General features: G+C 46.9%; 1 protein-coding gene across 2 annotated transcripts in view; it reads right to left on the reverse strand.

The window, feature by feature from the left end:
• The window catches only part of LOXHD1 (lipoxygenase homology PLAT domains 1), a 155,169-nt gene that overhangs the window by 101,594 nt on the left and 35,197 nt on the right, over positions 1 to 18,378 (reverse strand). For both annotated transcript variants that reach the window (XM_056138463.1, XM_056138462.1), the window contains exons 6-9: positions 12,732 to 12,880; positions 5,276 to 5,399; positions 3,916 to 4,166; positions 376 to 511 (exon numbers count right to left, since the gene is read on the reverse strand). In XM_056138463.1, the coding sequence (XP_055994438.1) occupies positions 376 to 511; positions 3,916 to 4,166; positions 5,276 to 5,399; positions 12,732 to 12,880 (660 nt within the window). The remainder of the gene's footprint in view (positions 1 to 375; positions 512 to 3,915; positions 4,167 to 5,275; positions 5,400 to 12,731; positions 12,881 to 18,378) is intronic.

Here is an 18,378-nt window from a genome sequence, read left to right on the forward strand (position 1 = left end):
GAGGCAGGACTCCCAAGGAGTCTTACATTTGAAAGGGAGGCCTTGATCTCAGCAGGCTCTGAGGGAGGGGGTGATGGCCCTGGGAAAAAGTAGACCCCTTGATTCTCAGCAGGCTCTGGGGGTGGGGGAGGGGATAGCCCCAGGACATGTAGAGTACAGATTGTTGAACATTCCTGGCACTTTATTTCATTTGGGGACACTGGAGCATCTGTCCTCCATCATTCCAGGTGCCTTGTACCTTGAGGTACTTACTGCGCACCCTAAGAAAGGATCCTGGCCCTTCCTTTCTAGAGAACTGAGAAGCAGTTCTTGCCCTGGGCTCCTCCAGGCTGGCCTTGGCTAGCCCTGCTGCCAGCCCCTGGCCCTTGTACCTACTTTTCAGCCGCTTCTTCCTGAGAGACACCATCTCATAGAGTTGCCGCTCAATCAGCCCGTCTGCCTTCTTCTCATCCAGCCAGTTGCTGCAGGGGAAGGTCTGCTGGATGCCCGTGAAGGGGCACAGAATCACCACCTGGGAGGCACAGGGCAGAGGCTCCTGAGGCGGGGCCCTGGTTGGGGGAATCCCCTGAAGCCCCACATGCCCTGCTCCAGTGATGGATCTGCTGTATTAGAGCCATCCTGGGGTGGTGCTCACCCCGCCCCCCCCCGCCTCCCCCACCCCCCTCATCAAGCTGAAGCACAGAATAGCCTCCCCCAAGAATTCTCCCACCAGTACTGGTAAACCATTGACTCGCTTGAATTGAGAACCTTTTTCTCTACACAAGCAGCTCTCTTCAAAGATCGGGTTTCTTGAGCATTTTTTAAAATCTCAATTAGTCTGAACCATATTAACTTGAACACTGAACTACTTTCTCTATATTTGTTTTATAGAGAGACAAAAAGACAACCCTGTATAAAATCTCCGGGGGTGGCCGGGGAAGGCCTCGATGGCTCTTCCCCTAGCGACCCGGGTTCGGGGTGGGCCTGGGCTGGTCCCCCAGCCAGGGCAGCCCAGGCCATGGTGCAGACGACAGAGGAAATGAGGGCCAAGGCGTTTGATTGATCAGATGCCGGTTATTCCATTCTCCCCACGTGCCTGCCTGAGTCTCCCATTCTAGTCTCACACTGCTCCTCATTCCCATCTTTTCCTGTCTCTGCCGCTCATCTCTCCACGCTCCATCTCGCAGTCTGGGCTCTCTCTCTCTCTCTCTCTCTCTCTCTCTCTCTCTCTCTCTCTCTCTCTCTCTCTCTCTCCACGTGCCTGCTCCTGTATTCTTCCCCTACATCCTTCTCTCTCTGTTTCCCTTGCTAGTCTCTCCATGGTCCATCTTGCGGCCCTGTTCTCTCTCTCATCTCTCCAACTCTCTCCCTCTCTTCAGCTCTCTCCTCACTCCAACTCCCCAGCACTCTGGGCTGACACTGCACCCAGTCAGGTAGCCAAATCAACATAAGAACGTCCTTCCTGAGGGGGAATCCCCTGAGACCCCACATGCCCTGCTCCAGTGATGGATCTGCTGTTCAAAGGGAACACCAAGTTCAAAGGGAACACCACCTAAGAGGTATTCCAAAGCCCTTCCTGACTGCCCAAGGGTAAAATTTCCTCAGTCCAAAAACTCAGTCAACATCTTAATACTAGTTATTTTTGTATGGACACAGTAAGAGATAACATTGAGGCTTGTAGGGCAGCTCTCCTGGGAACATCTTGCCACAGACTCAGACTACAGCGCTCAGGCCAAATTAATCATTCCTAACCCTAGCAGGGGACGAATCCAGCAATTACTTTATGGATCATGACAGCATTTGTCCATGACCAAGATCTTAACTTATTAGGCACTTTGGCCAGGCCCATCTTGATGCCAGGGTAGCACATAGATTACCGCTTGCCCTGGTTCCATCCAGTCCCTCGTCGGGACCCTGCTTTTGGGGGTGCTAGGAAGTAAGGGCAGCTGAGGCTTAAGTCGAGAGAACAGATGCCCAGGAGGAAAATATTACTAAGTCAATAAACACGTACATTACAAAAGCATAGCATTAACTGTCTTCTTGTGTCCATATAAAAAGGACAGTGCTCTAAATAAACTATGCAAAGGACTTAAGGAGAAAAGAAAAACAATATTTACAAGTTAACAGAGCACAAAGAGAGAAGTTACAAATAAATGGGAATGGGAGCACTGTGATGGGAGCAACCCAATAAACCTAAACTACCTGATGCTATGTAGGAAGAACAAAACAATGTTATCCTATACAACCCCACAAAAGACAATACCTGGAATCTCATAGAAAAAGGAATAGCTTTGGGTTGAAGTGATGATACAGTAGGTAAGTTACATACTAACACACGGCTGACCCAGGTTCAATCCCAGCACCCATAGGGTCCCCTGAGCTTGACAGGAGTGATCCCTGAGTGCAGAACCAGGAGTAATTCCTGACCACTATCGGTGTATGCCTCCCCTCATACACACGCACATACACACACACACACATATAGGCGCGCGTGCGCACACACACACGTACACACACAGTGGGGCTGGAGTGATAGGACAGTGTGTAGGATAATATAATGGATTGCTTTGTAAGTGATCAACCTGGGTTTGACCCCCTGTACCCTTTAGATCATACTTCTGGGTGTGACCTAAAAATATATATATACATATATATTTTTTTAATAGAATGGTCTCTTTTGGGCTACTACTCCTACTTTCTCTCCCACTTCTCCCCATCTCAAGTCACATTTTGAGCCCACAGGCTTAAAACATGGGAGACTTTTCAGCCTGGGTCCCCCACCTTATGGATGCCCAAAGCCATGGCCCTAGAACTCGACCAAACCTATGATTAAAGTGAAACTGTTCAGATGATTAGATTCTTAGTTTGCCTTTGTTTTTAACTTGGAAACTAATATGCCTCTCACATTGGTTAATTGATCAACCACGGACTTATTGGGTATTTCTTTCTTACTCTGGATCTTACATTCAGTTCTTATATTAACTCGTTCCCTGGAGAGCTCTGAGAACTTACCTCATGCTCAATACCAGACCATCCAGGCTGTACCTTCCCTTACAAACAACTTGCAAGGAAGAGAAAAGATTGTGCATGGAGGGAGTGAAGGGAGATGGATGGGAAAGCCCCCAGTCCCAGCCATCAGCAATACAGGCTAGATGGGTTCGTACTGATGTAGGCAGGTAGACAGGGAAGGCCCCTCCCAAGGCAATGTCAAAGTCCAGCCCTGCAGAAAACAGAAACTAAGTCCTGATAAGACCCTCACCTGGCTCCAGCAACAGACCCAAAGAAGCTCCTGCAGGAACAAAAGGCCAGGAAAGGAATTTCAAAGAAGACCATCACCTTTCCCAACCCCACTGGTGACCTCCTTAGCAATGGACCCACCTGGAGGCAGGTTGGAGAAACCCTGTAAAGGCCACCTTGAACAAAGGAAGGAAGGGCGTGCATATGCTGCCAAAGTCCTGTGCTGCTTGTGCCCACAAGGCCAAGCGAGCACAAGTATCAGCTAAGCACATGTGTCACCCGCATCTCCCCTCTCGCGATGTATACTTTCATGCTTTGTGTCTAATGCTGGTATGTGTGTAGAGGCTCTCTCCACCCTTGGAGAAGTCCGTGTTCTCTCTTGAGTATGTTACTCTCTCTCACTCTCTCCCCCTACACACCTTAAAAATCCTCCAAATAAAATCTGTTTATTTCACTGCTTGTCTACTCCTGAAATTCCTTTTTGTAAGGCGAGACAAGAACCCAGTAACCCTGGGTCCCAGGTGGCAGAGGAGGTTGGGGAGAAAGTAACCATCTTTCTCCTCCCCAGTTCACAAAAGTCACCTGTGGGGCCCACCGACATCAGTACCACCAGCACAGACCATGATAGGGGACCCCAAGACAGTCGAGGAGTCAGGAGCAGAGTGAGGTCAAAGAAGGGAGGGACCCTGGCAGCAGCACCTTCTCGCAGTACCAGCCTCTGTTGACACCCACGTTGCCATGACCGATGGAGACGCGGCTTAGCGGGCTGAGGAGCACGGCCAACTCAATGTGGAAGATGTCCGTGCGGCCGCGGTCAAACACGCCACCTTCCAGGAAGATCTTCCCACTGTTCTTGTTCCCTCGGGCGCCATACATGACCAAGTAGATCTTGGATTTGGTGCCAGCACCCCGGACATCCCCGGTGAAGATGGTGATAATGTAGGAGAGAGCTGGGAAGGAGGTAGCAGGTGGAGAGAGGTTTGTAAGAGCTGCAAGATCATGTACCAGCTCCTGCCCCCTGCATGCCCCAAGGTTCTCCTCCAGAGACATGCAGTGCTCCACCAAACTCCCTCCGGAAGCCCCCACCTTCCATGTGGAGGGGCCACCCAAGCAGGATTTAGGAGGCCCAAGGGCCATTCCTGGTGATTCTTGGGCAGCCAGATGGTTTCATTCTGATCCCGGCGGTGCTTTGGGCCATCAGTTCCTGAATGCTAGGCATGCATCGCTGACCACTGGGCTACCTCCCCAGCCCTTTCACCCTGTCTTTTTTCAGACTTTGTGTATCAATGTATCTGAATTGGGGAAGCATTTCTCTGTCTTATTACAAGGAGCTCCAGCCCTAATTACAGGAAACTAACAAAGGGAAGGAGAAACTTGAGTTGGCTAAGAACAGAACTATTAATGTTAATTAGCAAGGTCATATTATTAATACTGGCTGGATGAATTCAATCATATTTAATGTAATTATGAGTCAAAGCTCTTCATTCAGATTTATATTCAGGGCTATCTGATTCATTTTGCTGATAACTTAAAGCTTTTAGCAGAGGGTCTTAGAGAGTTCCCCTTTGCCAATAGATGTGTTGGGATAAAGGAACATTTAGGGGGAAAGGGATATTGTGAGTTTGTGAGTTAGCCATTTCAGGTATAGGAGGACAGCGGGGAGGAAGATAACATGGAGTTATTAAAGTTCTGGGGAAAGCCTGCAATGAATGATACAACTCTGAATGGTCCAGCACCTAGCAGAGGACCTGGCATCAGTAAATACTCAGTAGTGGGAGTGAATAATAAATCAATACCCTCAGAAATAGCCACATGGCAGGACTTCCCATTCTGACTCATCCCAAGACTTTTTTTTGCCTTGTGCAGTTTGAGTCTAAAGTGGGTATCTCCTGGTATCTCCTTGGACCCCAACAGTACAGACGAACCAATGTTTCAGGAATAGGAGGTCCAATGGCGATCCCCCCATCTTCCCCTGCATCCCCACTCCTGCCCCAAGACACAAATACCCATTGCAGGCAGGAAGTGATTGCTGAGTCAGTGCCCCCTTCTCCAGACCTACCTGTGGTCTCAGCACCACCCACTAAGATATCCCTCTGGATTTTGCCATCATCTTCATCCAAGGCCAGCCAGCGGTTAAGAGGAAAGTCATATTTTCTTTTGTTCCCAATATCTTCAATGACTATCTGAAAAGAAGGAAGGAAGGAGGGAAGGAAGGAAGGAAGGAAGGAAGGAAGGAAGGAAGGAAGGAAGGAAAGAACGGCATCACTGAGGGGACATGGGGGATCAGGGGGAGTCATGATTTGTGAGCACTCCCGGGCCTTGCTCGTACACACGTTTCTGGGCAACCCAAAAAAGCCCTTATCCAGGGTACACCTGTGGCAAGCATGGGGTCACCCCCAAGGACGCTAGACCATTGTGCATTGTGTCCCCTTGAATCCTTCCCTCTTCATGCAAGACCTAAGCACTTCCTGTTTGACGTATAATTCATGGTGTTTCCATTTTCTGTCTTCAAACTGACTCACCCTGCCTTGTGATACCCTGGGGCAGAAGCTTTGCTCACCACAAGCTGAGCTTTCCTGGATGTTTTGGGATGTAAGTATAGTTTTTGAGAACTTAACTTTAAAATTTTTTTTAAAATTCTATTGTATAAGGGACACACTCAGGCCTCCGGGATTGGGGGTGGGGGGTGGGGGTGGTACCTGTATTGCTGAGGAGGGATTCGGGAATCACACGTGCTGGATCTGCTTTTTCCCTTTATCTACTTCCTTATTCCTTCGATTCCAGGCCTGACATTGTGATCACTGTAATAGGGGTGTCTGAGCACCCCAGGCCTAGCAGGAAACAGCCTTGGTACATGTTGGTTAAGACAGAGCATGAGAGACCAGAGAAGTCCCTGTGTTCCTGGTCCTGAGTGTCCTCCTTCCACTGAGCTGGCATCAGATGGCCATGCACCAGGCCACCCACCCAATTCAGGCCTTCTTGGGCATGGCACAGAAGACTGAATCTTCACTTTAGGTTCAGCATACCTAGGCTAGGTCCCTGTCTTGCCCCTGAAGAACAGGGGGCCTTTGGGCAAAGCTCTTTGCTTTTCCTCCATGGTCCCTGAAGTCAAGGGGCCAAGGACATAGCCCAGAGGCAGCACCATGTCCCATTCATGGTCACTGCTCCTTACAAGTGGCTATTGAACAGAACTTATCAGGAATCACATACACACACACACACACACACACACACACACACACACACACACACACACCAGTCCCATGTCCCATAAGGGGAATGGGGAAACACTGTCAGCCAGGGAGAAGAGACAGGGCAGGGACAGGGGGTGCTGGCCACCTTGAGGCCATCTGTCAGGGCTGGAAAACACTTGGGCCATGGACTTGCAGGGAAGGACGCCTCTGCAAGGATTCATCCCATTAGTACTGACAGTCTTCCCTGTAGATCCCTAACAGAAATACCAATGGGCCTGGCCTGGAACTTGAGGAATGAGAGGGGAAGCACTCACCATGCCAGGGGCCAGCATGGACATGCAGACAACCAAAGGGTCCAGGAATGGTGATTCGGGGTGAGAGGGCAAGAAGAGAAATAGAGAGAATCAGTCATTAATATTAATAGATTGATAAATAGTAGAGCAGAGGGAAGAGGCAGAAATGTAGGGCTTCTGGGGCATCAGTAGAGGAAGGGGACCCTGGTGGCCTCGAGCTTCTGGTTTCAGTTTGAGCCCACTCAGCCTCCTTTTCTTACCATGTGTCCTCTAAGGTTCCTGATGTGTGCACTGACCTGAAAATTGTCTGACTTACAATTAACATCCTTAGGTCAGATCCTGGGAGGCTGGGGTAGGGGTGGAGTTTGGTTTGACTCAAGTTATGTTAAAGGAACAGGCCTTGGGGAGTTTCAAAAGTCAACCCGGAGGGTCAGGGGACCAGGAGGAAGGAATGCAGACCAGGCCCTGACCTCTGCCCCTGATATAATACTAGTCCCCTAGAGAAGCATCCTCCATAGGCATTTTGCTTTGAGTTTTAGTGTTTGGTTTACAAACTAGAAAGAAGAGAGGAAAGATGAAGGAATGAATAAAGGGAGGAAGGATCGAAGAAAACTTTCTGACGAATCAAGAAGAGCAAAAGTGTGGAAAGGAGCTGATATAAGATAGGGGAGAAAATTCAGGAAGTTGGTGTGTTTTACAGAATACAGGAAGATTTAGTCTTTATGAATTAAGAATAAACCTCATGAAGGATAAAAATGACTTTACTGAAAATGAAATAATGATATGAAAAGGTTAAATAAGGTATCAAGAAAAGTGAAACTATAATGAAGCAAAGTTCTTACAATCTGGTGGCTCCCGGGAGTTTGTCATCAATAATAATCATATCTGCATAAAGATAAACCACAAGAGTGTCTGGCAGCTGTGTCTGCAGTAGCAACAATTCTGAGGTGGGTGGGGGGAGAAAATATTTGACAAAGGAGAACTGGTTAAATAATGCATGGTCTATCTGTGCAATAAAAATACAATTCTTGTCATTACACAGAAAAACATCGTGTTTCATCTAAACAGCTTGGAGAAATATACATGCTTTATCTGCAAGTGAAAAACATTTTGTAAATCATTGTGCTTATCATAGTCCCATTAAAAATGATACATGTATATTAAATCATAGAGAAATGAGGGGCATGTATCAAAATATGTTATCTTTGGGTGGTAATTTAAATTATCTTATTTTTATGCTGATTTGTATTTGCTTAACATTTTACAACAGACATACACTAACTTTTATAAGAAGAAAAAAATAAAGGAAGCATTCAGGATTTAAAAGCTCCTGGAACCAGAGGAAGAGACTGAGATAGAGACAGAGAGACAGAGAGAGACTGAGATAGAGACAGAGAGCGACTGAGAGCAAGACAGAAAGCACAGGGGTGAGGTGCTTGCCTTGCACAATGGTGACCTGGGTTCGATCCCCAGCATCATATATGGTCCCCTGAGCACTGCCAGAAATGATCACTGAGCACAAGGTCAGGAGAAAGCCCTAAGCACAGCCAGGTGTGGTCTCCAAACTCCAAAATAAATAAATTAGTAAATCAATAAGATGCACGTAGATGAAAGGTGGGGATGAAACTGGTCCTGCAAACAATGTAAGGGAGAGGATTTGCCAAGAGCTCGTGGAGCAGACAAGAAGTGTAAATGGAAGGAGGGGTAGGAAGTGAGATCCTGACCAGGCTGATGGGTATCCCCAAAACACCAGGTGCTAATGCCACGCAATCAAGAACCTGGTGTGTCCTCAGAGATGGCTTTGCACATGGAGCAGCGGACAAATGAAATGAATAATAACAAATAAATATCCGAGGTTTCCTAGCAAAGACTCACTGTGTTCCAGAAAATGAAAAGGCAGAAGGAAGGGAGGGAGAGATGAACAAACATCAGCCCCACTCCCAAGGGCTGTCTGACAAGAATTTGGGATCAAGAAAAAAGAAAATTCTGTAAGCATCTGGCTAAAAAAGGGAAAGGAAAACAATACTTATGCCCAGAAAGAAACTAAAGTTCACTTGGCCTCCACCTCATGTTTCAACCAGGTAAAGAGAGGTTGGCAATGTCTTAAAGGAAAAACCATGGGGAGTACCCCTAGACCTCACGTACCCCCAAGTTTCCCTTTCCTGAGCACAGAAAGATGCTGTCGAGAGAGGGGCTGCCCCAATGCAGGGAGGACCAGGGGCTGCTATTACCCAGCACCTGCCTGCCTGTCAAGGTCACCCTCATGGATTTGGCAGCTGTTTCTGCTCCCTGAGACCATTTTCTTTCCCAGGATGAAATGTCCGGGCTCCAAGAAGCATGACCAGTGCCCCAATCCTGCACCAGCCGCCCCTCTCACCTCCTCCTGTTCCCTAGGGCTCTGGGGTTCTGTACCTGAGCTATCTTGTCACCAACTGAGCATCAAGTAGCCTCCCAGGTACTTACTCAGCACTGGGCTGGGCTGCCTTGAAGTCAGGCAAGACCCAGGTTTCCAAAGGCATCTTGGTCTTTCCTCATTCACTGCTTCAGGGTCCATCCTGAATCAGGAGCTTTAGGGACTTCAGACTACGTAAGGAAGAAAAAGCCATCTAGTCCGGAAGGCTCACTCAGTCCTCTGCCACCATCTGCTTCCTGGCCTCCCTCTAACTAATGGCTAGGAACGCAGCAGCTGGAGGGAACTACTGTCACATTTCTGGTCAATGAAATATGGGCAGAAGGTTCACCAGGGTCTTAGTTTGCTTCAAAAGATCTTTGAGACTTTGTAGGGGAAAGAGTCTGTCCCTGCTTTGGTTTTCCTTTCCCTTTCCACCTGGAATCCAGGAATCCAGGGATTCAGCAGCCATCTTGTGGCCATGAGGCAGCAAGTTGGAGGGTGAAAGCCACAGGACTAGGGGTGGGGCATGAGGGAGCAGGAAACTCAGAGTGTAGCTGCACCCTCCCTGAGTTCATCTCATTGTATAAAATAAAAAGAAATCCCTACTGGCTCAATGCTGCACTTGCGTTTTCTGATACTTGGCAACCAAATGTGTGCCTAAAGGATTCAAGAGGGTAAAGAAGTTAAGCAGCAACAAAGCCTCAGTTATGAATCTCAGCTCTGTAGTCAAAGGGTTGGAAATCTAAGGGGCTTCTTTCTACCTTAATCAATAAGATGTTTTTCAAAAACAGATGATAGAAACTGGGGAAGATTGTTTAGAGGGCTGAATGCCTACCTGTATGGACAAAACCCCAGGTTCCATCCCTGGCAGCACACAGTCCCTTGCACAAAACCAAATAGAACCCAGCACTGTTGGAGGCCTCCCAAATACATACATACATATGTACATACATACATACATACATTCATACATGCATGCATACATACATACATATATGTTATATATGACCATTCCTATCATTCCTCTAATGAGCTGAAATATTCTAACATCCTTGTGACAAGGGCCAGCATTATTAAAAAAATCTATTATTAACAAGTTGAACAATATATTCAATACACTGTCAAAGTACTAGCAGATTTTTGAAATCTGGTAGTAAATTCTAAGAGGTGGTAGTATTGGTATTCCAACTTTGTTCTTGTGTTTCAAAGTTGTTTGACTATTGCATATTATTTGCATTTCCATAAATTTTTAGAATATGCTTGTCACATTTTCACAAAAAATTCTGCTACTATTTTGATTGGCAGCGCCTTGAATATATTGTTCAATTTGTTCAAATATATTGTTCAGTTTGTTCATTATAGATTCAATCAATCGGAAGGTCTGAAAGCCAGTTTTCTTTATTTTTTCTTTTGCTCCTTTCTGGTGCAGAGATGGAACCCAGGTCTCCAGCTGGCCAAGCACACTGGGTTCCCTTTATCCCCCACCATATTATCCTACTCTTTCCACCAGTCCAGTCTCCCAAGTTGGGACTCTACCAGGAAGCCTTCCTGGACTCAGCCTCTCTAGAATCTCACCCTCCCTGGGTGCTTATAACTTGCCTGCTTCCAAATAACACTCCTTAACCCATCATCAGTGTCTATGATGAGCCAATTTCATCTGACTTATCCTAGGTCACCTCCAGAACCAGGCACAACCATGCTGAGACCACTCTCCACATGCATGAAGGAACTGGCAGAGGAACACAGGCATGCGGGTCCCGGGGCTGAGATCTCCAAGCCTGCTCAGATTGGAGCTGAGCATCCTCCACCCAGATCCTCCATCTTTCAGTAGGCAGGGGGTCACACCCACCAACTGGCCCCAGTGCCAGGTAATCCCATCAATGGCCAAGACCCAGAGACTATAAAGCCCAGCTCCTGGAAGTGCGCAGCTGCATTCGCGGCCACGCAACATCTTATCTCATTCTTACTTTGGACAACCTGGCAGGCCACCGAATGTAACCTGCCCACACGGCAGAGTCTGGCAAACTCCCCGTGGTGTGTCCGATATGCCAAATACCAGTAACAATGATGGGCCTCATTCTCCTAACCCAGAAAGAGCCTTGAATATGGCACTTTTTAAAATCTCAGGGCTAGGACGAAGGACACGTTACTGGTGCCTGCTCGATGCAATCAATGAACAACAGGATGATTATGATCGTGATCCTAGGCCACAGTCAGCACTGTCAGCACTGTCCGGTCAGCACTGTCCTCCTTTTGTTCATCGATTTGCTCAAGCGGGCACCAGTAACGTCTCCGTTGTGAGACTTGTAGTTACTTTTTTGGCATATCGAATACGCCACGAGGAGCTTGCTGGGCTCGCCATGCGGGCAGGATATTCTCGGTAGCTTGCCTGGCTCTCCAAGAGGGACAGGAGAATCAAACCTGGGTTGGCTGCATGCATGGTAAACGCCCTACCCACTGTGCTATCGCTCCAGTATCCCGCCCACACGGCGGAGCCTGGCAAGCTCCCCGTGGCGTATTCAATATGCCAAAAACAGTAGACTGAACATGATTGTCACTCAATGCCTCTTTTGCAAACCACAGCACCCAAAAGAAGAGAGAGAACAAAAGGGAATGCTTGCCACAGAGGCAGGGTGGGATGGGGGAAGGGGGGTCAGTGGTGGGTGGAAAATGGGCACTGGTGGAGGGATGGGTACATGATCATTGTATAATTGAAACCCAAGCACAAAAATTTGTAAGTCTACAACTGTACCTCAAGGTGTCTCACTAATAAAAATTAAAAAAAAAAACAGTAACAACAGTCTCACAATGGAGAAGTTACTGGTGCCTGTTCAAGCAAATCAATGAACAAAGGGATGAGAGTGCTACAGTGCTATCCTGGGCCAATACCCCTCTATTTCTAAATCTTGTAATTGCACCTAGCCTGGACGCAAAAGAGGTGGGGGTGGGGAGCTTCCAAGATGCTCACTCACATCTGCATAAAGCTTATAGAAAAGTTCATGCCCTCAAGTCTCTCAGCCTGCTGGATTTTGATGGAAGGCCCCCTCACCCCCTCGGACTCTCACGGAGTCTGATGCTTCCTTCCAGTCCCGTCTAATAAAGATGCTGCCTGCAATTTTTAGGCCACAGCAAAAAATTAGAAGGGAGAAAGGCATGGTAGGGTTCCTGAGAATCATAAGGAGTTAGCACTGTCTTCCCATTGCTCATTGATTTGCTCGAGCGGGCCCAGTAACGTCTCCATTGTGAGACTTGTTACTGTGTTTGGCATATCAGATACATCAGGGGTAGCTTGCCAGGCTTTGCCGTGCATGTGAGATACTCTCGGTAGCTTGCCAGATTCTCCAAGAGGGGCGAAGTAATCAAACCCGGGTCTGCCATGTCGGCCGAGTGTAAGGCAAATGCCCAAAGTTATAAAAAAGGAAAGAGAATCCTAAAAATTCATAGAAGCCCAGGGTCATTTAGCAAATGGGTTCCTGGACTGGAGTGAATGCTCAGTGGTAAAGTGAGGTGTGGAGGCAAAGAGGGAAGTGAGGTGTGGAGGCAAAGAGGGAAGTGAGGGCTGAAATCTGACCCTCTGAAGAGCCAGAAGTGCCCCCTGTCCAATTGCAGGGGACACAGAGGGACAGAGGAACCCACCTTGCACAGGAACCAGCCTGCAGATCCTCCTTTATTGTTATGGCCAACATTGATCTTCATCAGCTGCCCCAAGTCGGGGGCATCCAACATAAACTTGTCTTCTGCTCCCTTTTCAAAGTTGTCCTTTTCATTCTCCAGCCTACGTTCCCCTACAGGCACAGATACATAAGTTACAAAGTAGTCCACGGAGGAGGAGGAGAAGGAGAAAGAGGAGAAAATCAGCTCCTCCCACTGGAGGAAGGGCTTCAAAACTCAATCCATGAAGAAGTCTATGGACAGGGAGAATGGGAGATGGGCATTATATGGGAATGCTCTGCTCTTCCACTCATTTGGACTGTGGACTAACACAACTCTAGAAATAAAGTTTATTAAACACAAACTCTTGTATTATAAGAGCTACAATAGTTGTTATCAGAGAGGAAATGTGGGAGAGGGTAAGGGAGAGAAAAGATTGGGTAAAGATGCTGAGTGAAATGAGTTGAAGGAGAGGGACGGATATAGAATGACTGCATTTATTTGTGGAATATAAAAACAAAACAGTATAACACTAATACCCAATACCAGGGAAAATGAACCAGGAATACTAGTCAAAGGTTGGTCAATGGTGAGACAGATGGAGGGTAGTTAAGATAGAGCAGGATCCATTATCACTTAATCACTTAACTTCCTGTTAGTCGTCGATTTGCTCGAGCGGGCGCCAGTAACGTCTCCATTTGTCCCTGTCGCGTGCTAGTGTAGCCCAATGGCATCTGTTCGCTCTGGGAACATGAAGAGCCTCAAACCGATCGTTCATGATCTTGACGAAGAAGTCTGACCATCTGGTAGGTGGGTGGCCACGCGGTCTTTTGACATCTCGTGGAATCCAGTCGGTAACAGCTCTAGTCCAGCAGTCGTCTTTAAATCTCATTACGTGACCAGCCCATCTGATTTTTGACACCTTGGCAAACGAGACAGCGTCTCTGATTCTTGATCGTCGACGGATGTCAGAACTCCGGATTCTTTCTCTCATTTGAGTGAAACGTGATATTCCAAGCATAGTTCTTTCTATTCTTCTTTGGGAGACCTCAATAGCGTTCTCATCTTGTTTGCGTAGGGCCCAGGTCTCTGAGGCATATGTTAATGCAGGAAGAACAGTGGAATCAAAGAGATGTGCCCGGAGCCGGAGGTTCTTCGTCCTCTTAGCTATTTCTTTAACGTTCTTGAAGGCGTTCCAAGCTGCTCTCTTCCTCCTGCGCAGCTCGGGTGCCAGGTCATTTGTCATGTTGACTTCTTGACCTAGGTACACATAGCTGTTGCATTCGGAGATAGTCGTTCCGTTGAGAGCGAATGGGGCGTCAGGAACGAGGCTGTTTCTCATGAACATTGTCTTCGTAAGATTCAGCTGTAGCCCTACCTTTCCACACTCACGGTCAAAGTCAGCCAGCATTTGTGCCGCTTGGCTGATGTTTGGTGTTATTAAAACAATGTCATCAGCAAAGCGGAGGTGGTGTAATTTCCGACCATCTATCTTCACTCCCATTCCTTCCCATTCCAGTCGTCGCATGATGTTCTCGACGGTGGCACTGAAGAGTTTCAGTGAAATGGTATCACCCTGCCGTACCCCTCTCTTGACATCAACGATCACTTCTTTGTAGAATGGTGAGATCCTGGTAGTGAATCCGCAATACAGCTCACAGAGGATCCTGATGTATTGGGCTTGAATGCCCTGATTGGCTAGGGCTTCAATGACCGCTTCCATCTCAACAGAATCAAAAGCCTTCTTTAAATCAATGAACGTTAAACAGAGCGGCACCTTGAACTCCCGAGAAACCTCAATGAGCTTGGTTATCGTGTGGATACGGTCGATGGTGCTGAATCCTTTGCAGAACCGGGCTTGCTCGCATGGTTGTCCTTCATCTAGTGTTCTGCCAATCCTATTTAGGATGACTCGAGTGAACAACTTGTAGATGACAGACAATAGGCAGATCGGGTGATAGTTGCCAATGTCATGGATGTCTCCCTTCTTGAACAGTAGTACGGTCCTGCTGGTTTTCCATTGGGACAGAACCTTGCACTCAGACAGGTAGCGAGTGAAGAGTCGAGCCAGTGTATTGATGAGTACTGACGGCAGGTTCTTCAGGTGTTCAGGTCTGATCTTGTCTGGGCCAGGTGCTGTTTGTTTCTTTACCGATGAAATGGCATGTCGGATTTCGGAAGGGAGAACGTTGGGAACGACATATCCATCCTGTGGAATTTGGTATGTTGGTAAGTGGACATGGCTATCGAAGAGATTTGAGTAGAAGTCATGGATAATCTTCTCCATTGCCATTCTGGAGGATGTGATGGATCCATCAGGACGTCGGAGGGCAGTCATCTTGGTCTTATAGTTGGTGAAGGACAGGCGGGCGTTACAAATACTTTTCCTGGCTTCTGCCGCATCTACCAGTACTTCTGCTCTTCTCTCTTTGAGGTCTTCCTTGATCGCATCTCTGCACTGCTTTGCGAGCTCAGACGTTAGCTTGCGGTTGCCTGCGGCATGCGCCAAACCACGCTGGCGAATTAGCTCAAGAGTTTTCGAAGATAGGCGATTTTTTGTGGCTATCTCTCTCTTGGCATTCCTCGCACATTCATGGAGGTGCTGAACCAGTCAATCGTATTCCTCGTCAATGTTGTCAACAATGGCATCTTCCCATGTTGCCGCAATAGTGCCAAAGAGTTCCCAGTTGGTGGTCGTTCTGGGAGTTCTTTTTTTGAACTTTGCAGCCCTTTCTCCCCGCTCTGTGAAGTAGAATTTTGTACGAAGGAGACAGTGGTCCGATCCCGTTCGAAATTTTGGGACAACAGCTACATCGGTCAGGCAAAACTGTCGATTGAATATGATGTGGTCTATTTCGTTGTGGAATCGTCCACCGGGAGACTCCCATGTCCATCGTTTAGAGTCTGCCTTCTGGAACTGTGAGTTACCATAGATGGTCTTGGTCGACATGATGAACTCAGACAGTCTCTCACCCTGTTCGTTCCATTCTAGGCCATGGGTCCCGATGTGAATGAAGTTCTTCAGCTGATCTTCTCGGTCCTATCTTGGCATTAAAATCACCCACAATGATCTTGTAGAAGGTGTGGTCTTCTTTATAGAACTTCTCCAGCTCCATGTAGAACTTCTCAATTTCTCCTTCATCATAATTGGATGTTGGTGCGTAGACAACGAAGATAGAAACTGCAGGCAGTGAGCCACATCTATTCAAATGTAAACGTCCGATTCGGGTTGTTAGGCATTCGAATGAATCAATGCTCTTGGCCAAGTTTGTGTTGACAAGGACACCGATGCCTCCGACACCTCTTTCATCGCATGTTCCGAGGAACAATTCTTCTCCAGTGTCGAAAATGGCATGGTGAGATTCGTGCCTTCTTGTCTCAGTCAGACCAATGATGTCGTACTTGATAATTCACGCTTGTACCATCAGGTCCTCGATGGATGCATCTGATGCTAGCATACGTGCATTGAAAGTACAGACGATCTTGTATATCCTTGAAATTAACCCCTTATCAGATGTGTAGTTGGCGAATATCCTTTCCCATTCAGTTGACTGTCTTTGTATTTTGGTCACTGTTTCTTTTGAGGTGCAGAAGCTCCTTAGTTTAAGATAGTCCCATTTATCTATCTCTGTTTTCACTTGCTTGGCCAGCGGTGTGACATCTTTGAAGACACTATTAGCTTTTATGTCATGAAGGGTTTTGCCAACATTTTCCTCAATGTATCTTATAGATTCCGGTCTGATGTTGAGGTCTTTAATCCACTTAGATCTTACTTTTGTACATGGAGTTAGGCAGAGATCTGAGCCCATTTTTTTGCATATAGCCATCCAGTTTTGCCAGCATAATTTGTTAAAGAGGCTTTCCCTGCTCTAAGAAGCTTCTTCACCTCAAAAGAAACAGTGACCAAAATACAAAGACAGTCAACTGAATGGGAAAGGATATTCGCCAACTACACATCTGATAAGGGGTTAATTTCAAGGATATACAAAATACTGGTTCAACTCCACAAAAAGAAAACATTCAACCCCATCAAAAAATGGGGAGATGAAATGAATAGAAACTTTGACAAAGAAGAAATCCAAATGGCTAAAAGACACATGAGAAAATGTTCCACATCATTAATCATCAGGGAGATGCAGATCAAAACCACAATGAGGTATCACCTCACACCACAGAGACTGGCCCATATCCACAAGAACAAAAGCAACCGGTGCTGGCGCGGATGTGGTGAGAAAGGGACACTCCTTCACTGTTGGTGGGAATGCCGACTGGTTCAGCCCTTCTGGAAAGCAGTATGGATGATTCTCAAAAAACTAGAAATTGAGCTCCTATTTGACCCAGCAATACCACTCCTGGGAATATATCCCAGAGAGGCAAAAAAGTATAGCCGAAGTGACATCTGCAATTGTCTGTTTATTGCAGCACTCTTTACAATAGCCAAAATCTGGAAAAAACCTGAGTGCCCGAGAACAGATGACTGGTTGAAGAAACTCTGGCACATTTACACAATGGAGTACTATGTAGCTGTTAGGAAAGACGAAGTCATGAAGTTTACATACAAGTGGTACTACATGGAAAGTATCATGTTAAGCGAAATGACTCAGAAAGAAAGGGATAGACATAGAAAGATTGCATTCATCTGGGGAACATAAAGTAACAAAATAGGAAACTAACACCCAAGTATGGCAGAGATTAGTACTAGGAATTTTACTCAATGACCCGGAGGACAACCACACATGTTAGGGGAAGGGGGAGCTCAGAAAGAGAAGGGAACACCAAATAAAGGGTGTTGGGAGGATCCGCCCATGATGGGAGAGCATGCTGAGGGTAGACTGTCGAACAAGCATGATTGCCACTCAATGCCTCTTTTGCTGGCCATGGCACTCAAAAGGAGAGAGAGGGAAATGCCCTGCCACAGAAGCAGGGTGGGATAGGGGCTGGGGGGGAGGGGATGCTGGGATCCGAGGTGGTGGGAAATGTGCACTGGTGGAGGGATGGGTGTTTGATCATTGTATAATCGAAACCCAAGCACAAAAATGTGTAAGTCTACAACTGTACCTCATGGTGCCTCACTATTAAAAAATAAATTAATTAATTAATTAATTAAAAAAATTTAAAAAAAAAGTACAGACGATCATTTTTGTCTTTCTTCGTTGTGGCAGCCTAGGTCGGCCTTGAGATTTTGTCGGCCTCTCCTTTCTCATCCTTCTCAGTGCTGCCATGTCGGTGAAGCCTTCAGGGTCAGGTGAATGAGACCAGTTGTAGTTACTGGTTTTGGCATATCGAATACACAACGGATAGCTTGCCAGGCTCTTCCGTGCGGGCGGAATACTCTCGGTAGCTTGCCAGTCTTTCCGAGAGGGATAGACACTTTTGGGGCGACCTTTAATCACCTATGTAGGTGTTACCATATTTGAACCCTATCAAATATGGTGCGACAATTCCGGAAGATGGGTATTTAGTGTCTTACGATGTGTCCGGGTCCGGAAAGCGTCCTGGAGTGTGGCGACGGCTGGGTAGTGGAGGGAGTGTCCATTATGTCATAAGGATCCATTATGACAATAATAATTAAAAATGATCACTGTGGACTAGAACTGAGTGTTGAAAGCAGGTAAAAGAATGTACATGATAA

This window comes from Sorex fumeus, unplaced genomic scaffold (assembly GCF_029834395.1).
Source record: "Sorex fumeus unplaced genomic scaffold, SorFum_2.1 ptg000128l, whole genome shotgun sequence".
Classification (NCBI taxonomy): Eukaryota; Metazoa; Chordata; class Mammalia; order Eulipotyphla; family Soricidae; genus Sorex; species Sorex fumeus.